The sequence below is a fragment of the Cryptomeria japonica genome, chromosome 3, assembly GCF_030272615.1.
Source record: "Cryptomeria japonica chromosome 3, Sugi_1.0, whole genome shotgun sequence".
NCBI lineage: Eukaryota > Viridiplantae > Streptophyta > Pinopsida > Cupressales > Cupressaceae > Cryptomeria > Cryptomeria japonica.
In genome coordinates this window covers 450,996,988-451,012,111 of record NC_081407.1, presented here as the reverse complement: position 1 = coordinate 451,012,111, position 15,124 = coordinate 450,996,988, and the positions used below count along the sequence as shown (strand labels likewise).

General features: G+C 34.9%; 1 protein-coding gene across 2 annotated transcripts; it reads left to right on the top strand.

Annotated features, from left to right (window-relative positions):
* The first annotated feature begins 255 nt into the window (after positions 1 to 255).
* Positions 256 to 6,619, top strand: LOC131027757 (nuclear poly(A) polymerase 4). 2 transcript variants are annotated; one of them, XM_057958178.2, is made up of 12 exons: positions 256 to 669; positions 771 to 848; positions 1,431 to 1,538; positions 2,752 to 2,814; positions 3,023 to 3,184; positions 3,478 to 3,591; positions 3,678 to 3,740; positions 3,856 to 4,185; positions 4,267 to 4,431; positions 4,524 to 5,411; positions 5,767 to 5,846; positions 5,938 to 6,619. In XM_057958178.2, exons 1-12 carry the CDS (start codon positions 574 to 576, stop codon positions 5,960 to 5,962), a joined length of 2,172 nt encoding a protein of 723 aa, XP_057814161.2. In that variant the 5' UTR covers positions 256 to 573; the 3' UTR covers positions 5,963 to 6,619. The 2 variants fall into 2 exon arrangements, with proteins under 2 accessions (XP_057814161.2, XP_057814867.2); XM_057958884.2 differs by lacking the exon at positions 2,752 to 2,814.
* Positions 6,620 to 15,124: the final 8,505 nt, after the last annotated feature.

Here is a 15,124-nt window from a genome sequence, read left to right as displayed (position 1 = left end):
ATTGATTTCAATGTTGATCTTATCTTGATGAAATAAATAAGATCACCTTACCATGTCCAAAACTTAAACCCATAGTTTCTAAATACTCCCTCCTTAACCCCACAAACCTCTACCATGGTTAAACCACCGCCGAAGACTTTGACCACACGGTGAGAATCGTGCAGCGTTCTCTCTCTTCAAAGAGACTTGACACGTGGCGCATGCTTAGTTTTCCTCATGCATTCATATATAACCCATGCGTTCGGAAAAGAAAAAGAAAAAGCAGTGCTATGGCCTAAAGAAACAGTCAGCGGTTTCTGGTTTTGGTAAACAGCAGTTTTTCCAAGCTCAGTTGACTCCGCCACTCTTAAACGCGTTGGCATTTAATATTTCTTTCCCCCAATGTTTACCCATGTGGGGAGTTTCCGTATGACGGAGAGCGTGTCCAGTCCTGCCGTTTTTCCAATTCTGCGCTTGGTGGCAGATATTTGATTTGCTCCAGGGCCGTAAAGTTTAGGAGCTAGGGTTTCGATTACAAGGGTTTGCAGGGTTGGGATTTTACTGGAGCGGAGGTGAGGGGAGGTTTCGTTACTGATGGCGGGGGAGCAGCGACAGTATGGTGTTTTGAGCCCCATATCGACGGCAGGTCCCAGCGGAGCAGATCGCGCTAGGAATCGACAGCTGGAAGAGGTATGGATTTCTACTGAAACCCTAGTTGCCGTGTGTTGGGGTTGTGAAATTTGGCGGCTGGTTATTGTTTCTCATTTCATGTGGATTGAAATTGCCGGCAGTTTCTGAAGAGTCAAGGGCTCTATGAGGGCCCCGAGGAGGCTGCGTTGAGGAAAGAAGTATTGGCTGAGATTTCTCAGGTTAGAAAACGAGCTGTTTTGTTACTGTTATTATAATATTTTGTCTAGTTCAGCGTATGCTACACCTGTAGGAATATGATGCATTCTGTGCTTGCACGTTTTGAATAAAATCTGACAATAGAACCCTCATATCCTAGAAGGAAGTTCCAGTTCTTTAAATTCGACATTGCTAGCCTTTACTCAATTTATCGATTTGGCTACCCTTGATTCTCTTCATCGATTTCGCTGCCCTTGGTTCAATTTTTTGGTAGAGGCACCCTCGATTCAATTTTCCTGTATTGGAAACTTTTTCGTAAATTTTTCAATATCCTCATCCTTGATTCTGTATATCTACATCGCTACCCTTGATTCTAATTTTTGATGGGTAAACTTGACTAAATTTTTATGACCTTGCAATCTGCATTGACTCACAAATATAGATTTTTGGTGCCACAATTACCATGATCAGGTGGACAGTAATAAAACCTTTTCGATTTAATACATATGATTAATTTTAAACGTGGCTAAGAGTTTGGTGTTTTGAAACTAAATGCTCTGGGAAGGCTCATGAAGTCTCACTGTGTTGTGTCTTTGCTTTTTCAGATTGTGAAAACATGGGTCAAGTACGTAACAAAACTAAAAGGTTATGAAGAACAAATGATTGAGGAAGCCAATGCTAAAATATTTACATTTGGGTCATTCCGATTATCTGTAAGTTCTTGCACTTTTTGACTCCTTTTATGTTACCAAGCTCTGTGTGATCTTTGATTTCGCTATGTTCAAATTTCATGGTATTATTCTAGGTTTATTTAGATTGTAGGTGGAGTTACCAAATGTTTGCGAGTATGCTGGTACTAGTCACACTTCATGTACTTATGTCAGGTAGCATGTATAATGTTACTGCTTTAGTTTGGTCCTTCTAACGTGTTTTATGGTTAGAACGTTTTGTTCATTCATTTTATTGTTTAGGTTATATCAGCACCTTCTGTCATTTGAATTCACATGTTAGGAAACTTGTTAAGATGAAATGCCTTAGATCTCCCTGTGGGTGCTGCCGAAATAATTCTGCTATCATTAACATGCGTGTATGCCCTACTTCGTATGGTTTACCATGAATTTTTATTCAATTATCCATGTCATTGTAATTTGGAGACATGAGATACATTTACAGGGACACCAGAAGATGTGTGTATATGAGTAAATGCACAAGGTTGTTTTTAAAGATATAAATCTACTCCCAGAAGATATGGGTACAGGGAGGAGTGTTCTGTCCTTGCCTCTACATCAGGATTTCCTGGTGACCATGATGCTAGTAAAATGCTTCTCGAAAATAAGGCCACATCAAGATTTTCATCTGGTAGAATATCTTGCCAAAAATTCTGAGATGGTACTGGAATTTCCTGGAGCTAATTCCATGCAAGTTGTATGATTTGTCAACAAAGAAAAATGAAAACTCGATTTGGGCTAAAAGAACAATTACTGAACAGTAGTGTATGATTAATTTTGCAATCGAAAAACCTAACACTAGACAATTGATTCATATAGGTATTGTTCTCTAGCATTTTTCAATATAAATATATTGTAGTAAAACATGGTAATTGATCATACAACACTGTAGTTAAAATTAAGTTTTGGGTTAAATAATTATTGATTTAAGCTGGCATACTATTTTGTAGAAAATAGTGTTGCATTTTACATAGTTTTTTGATTTTATTATTATATATTTTTGTTTAATTATTTCAAATGAAATGTTTTCTGGAAAGATGTGCACAACTTTCATTCCTAAATTTTATTTTACATGGTTTTGACCATGGTTATTGGATTATCTTTAAAATTGTAAGAATGAAGTTATGAGCAAAGACACCTAGTTCCTGCCTGTCACTCTTTTTTGTTGTAAATTCAATTCAAATGTTGATGTGTACAGGTTCATGATCCGGGGGCAGATTTAGATACTTTATGTGTAGGTCCATGTTATGTGAATAGGGAGGTGAGTCTTTCCTGCTTTTGTTATCAAAGCTTTTTCATGTGTAGGTATTTTTGTTTTAAAAACAACAGATTAATATGTATAAAATATCTGTAAGTGATTTTGACAGTGCACTTGCTTTATTTTGGGTTTAAATGTGCTGTGCATGTCTCTGGAGTGTCTTTGAAGTTTTATTTTGATCTCCTTTTAATCAATTGCGTTTCTTTTACAGGAAGACTTTTTTGTCATTCTGCATGAGATACTGGCTGAAATGCCAGAAGTTACTGAGCTCCAACCTGTACCTGATGCTTATGTACCTGTCATGAAGTTTAAGTTCCGAGGGATATCTATTGATTTGTTGTATGCGAGCATATCACTTTGGGTTATACCAGAAGTGAGTTAATTTATATTCTTTACTTGAAATCATTTTCTTGAATATGTAACTTGACAGGCTCTCAATGAAGTATTGTATGAGTAAGCAGCACTGATCCTTTATAAAAAGAAATTGCAAAATATTGTTTTGTATGTTCTTGGTTTTTAAGCTTCCATCACGAAGGCTATATCATGAGCTTTATGTTTAGTCTATTTTTTTTTTAACTGAAATCAGTTAACTGCTCATTGTATATACCTTATGAAGTTGTCGGACAAGTAATTTTTTATCTATTGAGATGTTTACTTTACCTGCAGGATTTGGATATTTCTCAGGAGTCAGTTTTACAGGAGACTGATGAGCAAAGTGTTTTGAGTCTAAATGGATGCAGAGTTGCAGATCAGATATTGCAACTTGTACCAAATGTTGAGGTGATGCATTGCAGGCATTTTATACTGTAATTAATATTGCTTACTGGTTCCTGTATTTTGTTCCTTCAAATTTTTTGTTTTTGCAGCATTTTCGTACTACACTACGATGTATGAAACTCTGGGCCAAAAAGCGAGGTTTATACTCAAATGTGAGTTATTTATATGATTGCTTAATTTAAATATGTTCTGTATTTTCACAACTTAAATGTTTGCAGAAATCTTCCAATCACTCTATATGGTGGTAACAAAAGGGGCAATTGGCAGGTTACGGGATTTTTGGGTGGTGTCAATTGGGCATTATTAGTTGCTCAGATTTGTCAGCTCTATCCAAATGCAATTCCCAGCATGCTGGTAGAAAGATTCTTTCGCGTTTATACTCAGTGGCGTTGGCCAAATCCAGTGATGCTATGTCCTATAGAGGAGGGGACTCTAGACTTACCTGTGTGGGATCCACGTAGAAATCCTCGGGATCGAACCCATCTAATGCCTATAATCACACCAGCATATCCATGTATGAACTCCAGCTACAATGTAACCAGTAGCACACTTCTAGTAATGACAGAGCAATTTGGGAATGGGAATAAGATTTGTGAGGTATGGTTGTGGCATGTTTTTGTTATTAACTTTTAGTTTCATATCTTGTGAAATCGACTTTAATGATACTGTATTTGGCAGGACATTACAATGAATAAGGCAGACTGGACTGCTCTTTTTGAGCCTTACTGTTTCTTTGAGTCATACAGAAACTATTTGCAAGTAGACATTATAGCTCTAAATCAAGACGATCTGCGGACATGGAAGGGCTGGATTGAGTCTCGGTTAAGGCAGCTCACTTTAAAGGTTTTATTTTAACTTGCATTTGCTAATGCTACCCTCTTAATTTCTTCCAAGTAGAATTTGTTTAGTCACATCCCTATATTTTGCTTTTCCAGATTGAGCGGGACACTTTTGGCATGCTACGGGTACACCCTTATCCTCATGGATACTGTGATCCATCTACTCAGGGAGAGCGTTGTGCATTTTTTATGGGTTTACAACGGACTCAAGGAGTGCCAGTACAGGAGGGTCAGCAGTTTGATATTCGAGGAACTGTGGATGAATTTAAGGCTTCATTGTTTTCATACCATCTTTGGAAACTTGGAATGGACATTTTTGTTTCGCATATTCGTCGTAGGCAGATTCCATCATATGTTTTCCCTGGGGGGGCAATACCAAATCGATCTTCAAAAGTTGCAAATCCAAGAATGAAGACTTCTCCTGGAAGTAATGGTGGAAACTCAGTTGATTATTCTGCAAGAGTTGCAAATCAAACGCTGAGGGCTTCACCAGAAAGCAGCAGCGGAAACTCTTGTGATGATTCTGCAAGAGACCTGAATCAAACGATGAGGGCTTCTCCTGGAAGCAGCAATGGGAACATTGGTGATGATTCTTCAAGAGTCACATGTCAGACAGCAATCATTTCTTCTGGACAGAGTATTGGAAACTCTGGTTGTCAACCTGGAGAAGAGTGTGACAAGATAATGTCTGCGAATTTCAAAAAGAGAAAACATGATGGTGAACAAAACATCTTCAAACGAGAGAAACAAGCAAGTATGAGTTCATTTGGTGCAGCATCTTCTTCTGGGTTGGACAGTGGTGGTTTATTTCAAGTCAACGCAGAGGAGGTAGCTTTTAGGACTACTGATGGTGATCTGGGAAACTGTTGTAAAGACAATGGAGTTCCAGTGGTGCCGTGTGGTGCTAGAGCTATTGAAATGGAATTGCTGGGAAATGGTCATGTGGTAAAAGCAGGAAATTTTCAGAATGGGCTAGTTGTGGAGGTCTGCCAATAACAAATTGTTCCTTCTGACATTTTAAAACCTGTTTTAAAATCACATATTTAGAAATTCTGTTTCATAGATAAGTAATTTTAAAGGATCTTTATAGCATGATAATTTAGGTTGAACATTGAAGGCATAACAACATTTTACTTTGTGATCAGCAGTATATATTAGAATCCATTGTGGTGTTTGCTTCTACTTATTCTTTTTTTTTGACTGCTTTGGGCATGGGAGCAAGGCTCTTGTTGGAAAGTGATATGTACCAAGTTCTGTTCCTGATTTTGTTTGCCCTTTATTTTTCCATGGCCCTGGTTGCTGCGCTTGGATTCATATGCATTTGGCTCTTTTTTTCAAGCATTCGCCGGTGTCACTTGGAAAAGTTTTGGTAACTCAAGCTGGAGCAAAAGCTGGATCTGTGAGCAAGCCTGTTGCAAGGCAAGTTCCAGCATTCTGTATTTGAATATTTTTTGCCCTATTGTTAAGACAATTAAGTATACAAATGCAATTTTTTTTTGATTGAATGCAGGGTTGGTCTTGCTTCAATAGCATGATACCGAAAAGGTGCGCTTCAAGCTTCTGAGAACTCTACCATCTACATTTTCTGTGGTAATATTGTTCTCAATTGTATCGTTCAAACTAAGACTAACATCTTTAACAACGATGGGTGCGGTACTGTAAGTGGTTCCTTTTTTTTTTTTTTAATTTCTCATTTTTAAGAAAGACAGTTATGGTGTCCAAAGGGTCGGGTTGGTAGGGTTAAACGGATTTCCTGACCTCATGGAGAAATATTGGAGGTATGAAGTCCCATGCAGTGAGGTTTATATCACCAAATACAGGCGTGTTGAAATCATAGAATTACTGTCTTCCTCATCTGTGAGCGTGCCTTTTGCTGATGCATGCGGTGCTCCTTGTTGACCAAATGTAGAGGTAATCTGTTCTGCTGCAGAGTCTGCAGGTAGCTTCTCCAGTGCATAGAGGACCAATGGTTCTTTCAAAAGGGTTATACATCTGTTCTTAGTTTAGTTTGTTTTTAGTTGTATACTAGCTAATTTAGGTAGGGATCCAGTTTTTAGCATTTGAGATGTATATTCATTCATTTTGGTTCAGATTACGAGGCCAACAGGCAGAGTAATCAATTCTCTTTGATACAGAACCAATTGTTGCACTCTTAATGTAATAAAATTTCCCCGCCCCTGTTATTTATGTTATATCTATATTTTGTCAAATTGTTTGTTTCCATTGTTCAGTTCATTTTTATTCTGAATATGTCATATAATAAGGTCATCTTTCTTTGGAATATATTATCTAATATGGCCATGTCGATAGAAATGTGTTTAAGCAGTTTATATGGGGGATTTCTTTTGCCGAGTGCCAAAAATGATATCTGCTTCGGTGTCGAGAGGAGCTTTTTGTAATGCAATTCTATATCTAAAGAAAATAAATAGGTTGACAGATAAGCTGGAACGAGTGTTAAATCTCAAAATGTGCATTAAATTGGAAGTAAAAGTAAGCAACATTTGTGTTTCCATGGCCTTTTTTCCTGTGGAGAGTTTGCAATGTTTGCTAGCCTTTGGTTAATTTGTGAGTGACTTATTGCAAGTGTTCTTTCATTGTTCATTCTCTTTGTTATGGGATTTTTGTTTCCATAAGTTGGAAAGGAATGTTGTGTAATGCACTCTTCAGCCAAGGGTGGAATATTCTATTAGATGATACCTAAGTAACTGGTTCTGGTTTGGTTATGAGGGTGCAGTTACCTGGGTACCAAATTTTTTTGGGTTTTGATACTTTTGGGCATTCCAGACATGATAACAATAATAATGTATATTTTAGTTTTAAACAGGAATTAAGCTCAGATAACCACAAGATACATATAGTAACAAAATAACCATATATAATTTTTTTTTTAAAGTTCATATGTTCCTTAATATTAAAAACTGTAACCCCTACGTGTGGATCCCATCAAGAGCTCTGCTTCATCTAAGTGAGAGCGTGCGTCTAGGATAACATCTAGGGAGCTGGGGAAGTATAAAAGTAAAAAATAAAATCCAGGATGCTAATGTGGTGGATGGTTATAAAAGTTGTAAAAATTAAAGTTAAGAATGTGTTGTTTTTAGTAATACTGAAGCAAGTAATACTTTAAGAGAAAACGTTTAGTGTAATTAATTTGCTTTTTAAGAGAAATGCCGCAGATAATTTTCCAAGTCGCAAAAGCCAACAGCATCAAAACTTGAAAAAGGGAAAGTGAGAGCAGCATATGAATATAAAAGACCAGCAATAACAATAATAACACCTCTCTGCTACATATTTATGCATACTCATCGGTCATCATTGGACGGAGATGTTACAGAAAGAGAAGCCCTGAGAACTCATTCTTCTCAGCTACAAATACAGTTTCTCTGTTAACTGTGCTGTTCTCATAAGTTCACTACCGTTAACTCAGAAACAGTTTTTGTAGTAGCAAGGTGTAGGAGTGTAAGTTTTTCCTTCCATGCAATTTGTGATGGAAAATAGTGGAAAGAATAAGGAGAAGACTAAATATGGCTTTGTGGTTTGCAGTAGGTTCAGTTTGGGCAACCAAATCCAGTGCTCGGCCATCGTTATCTGTGAACCAGACCATGATCCTGGACTTGGTATGACCTAGACCTGGATCTGGGGTTTTTCCCGAGTGAACCGAACTTAAAAATGATAATAATTGCTTCGGTTTCATGTTTTATTACTTTTAGGAATGAGGTTGAATTGTTTGCCTTCATATCCGTCTGAACAATAGATAATAGTATCAACTTTTACATGATATTTATGATGTCCAGAAGCTGTGATGGTTGAGGGAATGAGTAGGTGTAGAACTGAAATTGGGTTTTATAAATAATGATGCGAAAGATTGTTTTTTAAATCTGTCAATGGGTTAGTGGATTTGCATATAGTTTCAAACACTTTGGATGACCACGGTTGGGCTTGGGATTCATAAATGGCAATTCATTTGTCTCTGCATTTTCATAGAGCAGCGTGTAACAGTCACCTTCTATACGATAGATGAATGCTAGGGACGATCTGTTCCTGTGGATTTAACATGGGTTTGGAATGAATTTCACGTGGGTGTCGTGATGCTATGGTTGAATTTCTTTGGCTTTTAAAAGCTCTTTTTTCAGGAAGGATAAATTCCTTATTTGGTAGATTTTTACCAGAGACGTTAGTTTTATTTTTGATATTGGTATTATATGACGTTATATTTTATGTTTTTTCAGAATCACTTATATGATAACAATTTATGTTATAACATGCGGGCTAAAACTATATAATATTCAAAATTAAAACTTTTTAAATATACATTATATTCACACTAGACAAATTTGCATTCAGGTTTTTGAATAATTATTGTGCCTTATCTATATAAGGAAATTGCTTTCCAAAGCAATGAAATGAAATGCAAGTGAGAATTTGATTAAGTAGAACATAGAATTTGATCAATTCTAACACAATGGTTCCTAAAGGATAAAAATAAAGGCTATTGAAGAGCATCAGTAGTTGTGCACACTAACTTCATGCTTCTCAAAATCCTACATGGAAATTTCAAATCACTCCCAATTTTTTACAGTAGCTTATTTGGCAAGCCCCCTGCTTATAACTAAGCTTTCAGCGCTACATCATCAAGTATGGTGCCACATCAGCATGCTTTTTGCCAAGGTGTCCAAAACAGTCCAAAAAAAAAGTGAGACCAATAGGCCTGCAAAAGAGGCCCCAATAGTTGTGCAGCTGATGTGACATCACCTGATTGGTTACTTTTTACAATATTAGTACATTTCCTAACAACTATTGGTACATTTCCTAAGGACTATTGGTACATTTCCTAACAAAAATTGATATTTTATGTTTCAAACAATAGGTTTTATTTGTTCAATTTTTGGAACAAAAGGTATCAACCACCCTCACAACAATTGGTACATGCTCAACTACTGATGCTCTTCCCTTATATAATAAAAAGTCGATAATTTGAAATTTTAGATTTTCATTTTTTTTTTTTAATAGTAAGCTTAAAATTTTAGAAGTCATAAAATATTTCACCTCTTTCCTATAGGGGCTTTAACAAACTTAAAAATTACATTAGTTGAAATGTTTCATGATTAGATGGCCAAAAGTTGACTAGTTTTTAGTTGAATTAATTTTTCTTTAGAAAAGCAATTCTATCTTCAACAAAATCATCTATTTCAACTCTCTTCGGGAAGGCACCTTTGGTAGTCTTTCAATTTATCAATTGCTTCTTTGACAACATTTGAATTTAACTCGGTTCATATTTGAATTAAATATTTGAGAGGTGAAGTTTTGTAAGTTTAGCAAGAAATTTTATGTTATTTGATAACTTGTTTTTCATGATAAATAAATAAGTTAATTGTAATCAATATGTCAACTAATGAAGCATTAAAATCTAATTCTTTAGGTGTTTTTTGTTTGATTAAACTAATAATTTGATGTTTCAAGGTACAAGTTGAGGTGATTGTGTTAGGAGATTGAAAGTAAATCAATGGTATTTTCTCAATAAGTTTGTGTTAGGAGATTGAAAGTAAATCAATGGCATTTTCTCAATAAGTTCTTGAATGCTAATGAGAGTATTGTTGACTATAACACTGATTTTACTAAATTGCTCGAGTCTTTGATTACTTCAATTTTCCATTTAGATGCATTCATCCCCTTAATAAGCAGTCTATATTTTGAACTTAAGGATATTTTATGCTATCATGATTTTAGAGTTACAATCTCTCATTTCTATAATTAGTGGTAAGTGAAGTTCCAATGTCAGAAATCCCAAATCCTTGTTTAACTTTTTGATGTGATTCAAATCATCTTAGATTTTGTGATGCAACAAAATAAGTTTACCAAGGAAATTCTCTATCCAATGTTAGATACCCTCTGTTGCACACTCAATCTCATCTACTCTTTGTATTTCTTTATTAGACATTATAATATGTGAAGATGTGGAATATTAGAAGATTTTACTAGGTCTATCAAATATTGTACATATTTGTTTATTTTATGTTGAATGGTGGATATTATATTTTTTAATCTCTTTCTCAATTTCGCTTCCCTATTTTTCCAACTAAAGCTTGGATGGCTAATAGTGACATTCTTGCATCTCTTTCTATCTTTTTAAGCACTAGGGGTGTCTTTTTCATCTACCTTATACCTTGTGAATTCGTAAAGATAATGGAAACAGTATTAACTTTCTTAGATTGTTGCATTGAAGAAGTAAACAATGCTTTTATTGAATTCAACAATCAAAGGTTTAGTGACTGTTTTCCTTTGATATTTTCTTCTAACTAGATATGAATGCTTTAGGAATTAGTAATTGTTTGTATGGAGGATTCAACTTGAGTCACTTGTGTCTTTTTTTCTTTCTCATGAGATGATTGCCTACTTGGGAGAAGAGGAAGTTGATAACGGGCGAGCTAAATGTAGTCTCTTTTCATGGACAAGCGTACCTTTAGGAGATGGAGCTTTGATGGGAGAAGAGTGAGTTTTCTTAGAGGTTCTTTTTGGAGAAGAGGTTGTCTCCAATATATATATATATATATATCTCTTCAAGTCGAGGATTGTATTCATGGGGTAGGGAAGGAATGGGGGGTCTTAGAAAGAAGAACCTATTGGGAGGGAACTATTTCTTGAACTACACTTAGTGTCATAGGTGAGCCAAGAGGGGAGGAAGGGACATATTCTTTAGTTCCTTATTTTCTTGAGAGCGCAAATTTGAGACTAGGCTTTTCCTTTCTTGAAACTTTCATTTCTTTTGATGAATATTCTTCCTCATCAACAAAGAATACCAAAGCTTATTAAGCATTTTCTCAAGTATGAAGCATGTTTCTCTTCTTGTCGAGAAGAATCGATTGTTTTGCTCCACGAGAAGATTCACCTATTTCGCCCTCATTTCTCTAGCTTTCCACTTTAACCATGTTAAACTTTTGGTAGTCGCCCTCTTTGTTCTTTTTCAATGCTCCTAATTACTAAAAGAGATCCAGTCATTCTAGAAATCGGTTTATCAAAGACACGTTCTTTATTATATAGAATGTAATACCTAACCATTTTCAAAAACTCTTTCATGGACTCTCTTGAGTCTAAATCTTTGATCTAACAAGTAGTGTATCTATAATAACATATTGTTCTATTTGCAAAGCACACAAATATACTGGTTTGGGGGGGGGGGGATCAGTATATGCCAATTCAAACTCAATTCAACATTAATTATCATTAATAACTTCTCCAAGCAATACAACTAATCACAAACTCAATTCATCAATAGTAGCATCTATTGATATTTCCTTAACTATTAAGCAACTTATCACATGTTGAACATAAACACACATCCACATAAATGAGCACCGTATTTACGTGGAAACTCGAAAGGGAAAAACCACAATGAGAATAGTTGCTTAGATATACTACCCAAATTTAGCTTGACAAAAGACATTAAAGATCACCATATTTACGTGGAAACTCGAAAGGGAAAAACCACAATGAGAATAGTTGCTTAGATATACTACCCGAATTTAGCTCGACAAAAGACATTAAAGATCGTATAATATTTAGTAGGCACCAACCTATCGAAGGGAACAATTCTGAATAACATTTGTAGGCACCAAACTATAGGAGACACCAATCCCCTAATCCAAGATCTGAGCACCAACTCAACATATGAGACACCAATCTTACATACTTCAAGACATATAAAAGATATGTTATGTGGATATTCAAGGATGAACCTTCAACATCTTCCTAATCTGATATGCTTCAAAACACTTTCACACCATGTATGAGACCCTCAATTGAGTTCGCACATTGAATAAGATAGTTTGCACAACTTTTGCTAGTTATCCGTTTCCTCATGCATCAACAACCACAACTAATCCCTTTCGAATGAATTTGATTGGCAATATATATGCATTTCAAATAATAATTATCGCTTCATGTTGGCCTAGAACATATTCAATATTGTCTGCAAGTTGGCCATATGAAAATTCATCAATCAAACATGTAGTCAGCTAGGTCCTAAAGCCCACACATTACTCCAAGAGTGTGGACACAATATGTGTTACCCAATACACTATCTTGGCCCCAAAGAACATTCACACACTACATCCAACTGGTGCAAGTTACAATCTTTTGGTGCATGCATCGAAAACATAAGAACAAACTGATAACAACTCTCCCTCTAAAACTTGAATAGATTTGTCTTTGAGTATAACCTTACTTATCTTCCAAATTGCAAGCCTTAAAACATCATTGTGGTAGAATGCAATACAAAACAAGTTGCTAGTGTATACATAGGTTCCTAAGAATAGACCTCAAAAACCTATTGTAGATCTTTTCGGACTTTTGCTAACAATTGAAACATGATTAAGATGATATTGGAGACATACTACAAAAGATATGTCCAACATAGCTTGATTTTGTTAATCCAGAACACTAATGCTCTAGAATGACATGAAGTAGTTAACATTACTGTACTTTTTAGACACTTGAAATCAAGGGGACCATAATGATAACTCGTGTACAACTACATGACTAACTCCAATAGGTGAACTGCATCTCATGTCAAAAGTAATTAAACTTCCAACAACTTTTCAGATACCTTGTCATTAGTAATCACACCGATTGCATTGTTGACATCAACGCCAACACAATGTTCAACTTTAACTTCATACTCATCTTCACCATTTCCCAAAAGTCCTCAAGCATTGGTTGGTGTTTATTTGTAAGTCTTAACTTCTCTTTCCACAAACCTTTAAGGGTAAAATAATATCCCCTTTCAAACAAATACGAGTTTATTAAAGATATTTCTACTAAATTTTTAGCTTGGGAAAAGGTACTACATGCGTAATAGCCAATAATAAGTGGGAAGTAAATACCTACTTTACTTATGTTTGATATCAATTTTTGCACTTCAATTGTTTTGCTAACTTGGTTCCAACATATTTTGATAATTTATAAGGATTGCTAGTGAAACCACCAATCTTAATATATATGAGTGTCATAAATTGAATAAACTAGTCCTATTTAGCTATCATTGTTGTAATATATAATGACACTCATTAGTTTAGATTGTTCTATAACATTCTTATAATATAAAAGATGAATGCATCACTCAACCTTTTGAAATGTTTCTTACTTCAATTGAATTCTATTAGTTGTGTACTAAATCTTTGCTACCTGTTCTCTCCAATCATACAAAAATTGCTCTCCTAACTAGTGAATGCACAAAATGGTAGATCATATGGAAACACTTGATTTGTACTTCACACAAAAGCTTATGTATTGTCACTTGTAATCAAGCGTGATGACATCTTTACCTCTTAATGAAAGTCACTTTTGTGCAACACCTTAGGGATCTTGATACCTTTCTTCTAATCGAGGTACTTATGATTTGAAATTCTATTACACGTGTTATGGTTCTTTTCAAAATACTCTAGAAGATTCAACACCAATTTTTGTACATTTTCATAACTTGAAATTCTAAAATTCTCCACTATATAGTCAAACATAACTAAAGTATTAGCTATTTTAGTAGATTTCTAATTTCTCTAGTATTAGAGTTATAATTTTTAGCATAAGCCATAACAAGATGAGGAGATTGCATTGAAAATGGAAATGCACTAGCTATTAAATTTTAGTGTGCACACAAAAACATTATTCTATTTAACTATATTCACATTCCTTTAATAAATATTTATAGGAGAATCATCTCCTAAATTATAGGAAAACTAGTATAACCTCTTATAACCACTCCTTTACTTAGACAAGTTGTTCTAACAACTTCCAATATAATCTTATATAATCAAATACATTAATATGTTAACAAATCATACTAAAATAATATTAAGTTGTTTCTCAGCAATGTAATATTTATTATGTACATACTTATAATGCTGTTCAAACATATGAACACTAATCTCTAACACTAGCTTTTACAATACTACTTGCAACAATGGTACTAATCATAAGGTCCTTTTACTCACACCATTCATGCTTATGTGGAACTCATTTAGAATAATATGGCCTAAGTCATTATAATGGTTCTTATGTGGTACTCATTTAGAATAATATGGCCTAAGACAGTATCATGGATTTTTGCATCTCAAAAGAAACATGAGGGGGCTTTGAAATCATACTTCATTTTGGGAAGAGGTTATAAAAAAAGAAGAGCCTTCAAAACAGGGGGAAAGTTTCAGGATTTAGGAACAATTTAGGGGGAAAGTTTCAGGATTTAGGAACAATTTACATGATCATTTTTATTCTCTGAGTTCTTTAACATGTTGATAATGGATCACAGAATGTGATTTGGAACATTGATACAAATAAATATACAATAGAATTCAGAAGTAGCAGTGATAAACAATTTACATTTTAATTATAATTATACAATGTGAAATCAAAAATCCAAAATGTAAAAGAGCTTTGAAATTTAGGTTTTAGAAATCAATTCACATGTGTGGGCACAAAACATGAAAAACCCAAAGGGCACAAGTAAACCTAGAATTTAGGGTTATAACAGGAAGAAATTTTAATGGGACGCACAAAAAACTGGGCAAACTTGACAAGAACATGCATATACAGGAAGCTGTGGACTTTTCAATCTCTGGAGAACAAAAAATGACTTAGAAAGATTCGAACCTTGATTTCCTGCGAAATGTTTTGAATCACACCCTTAAAGGAACACAAGCACACAAAAT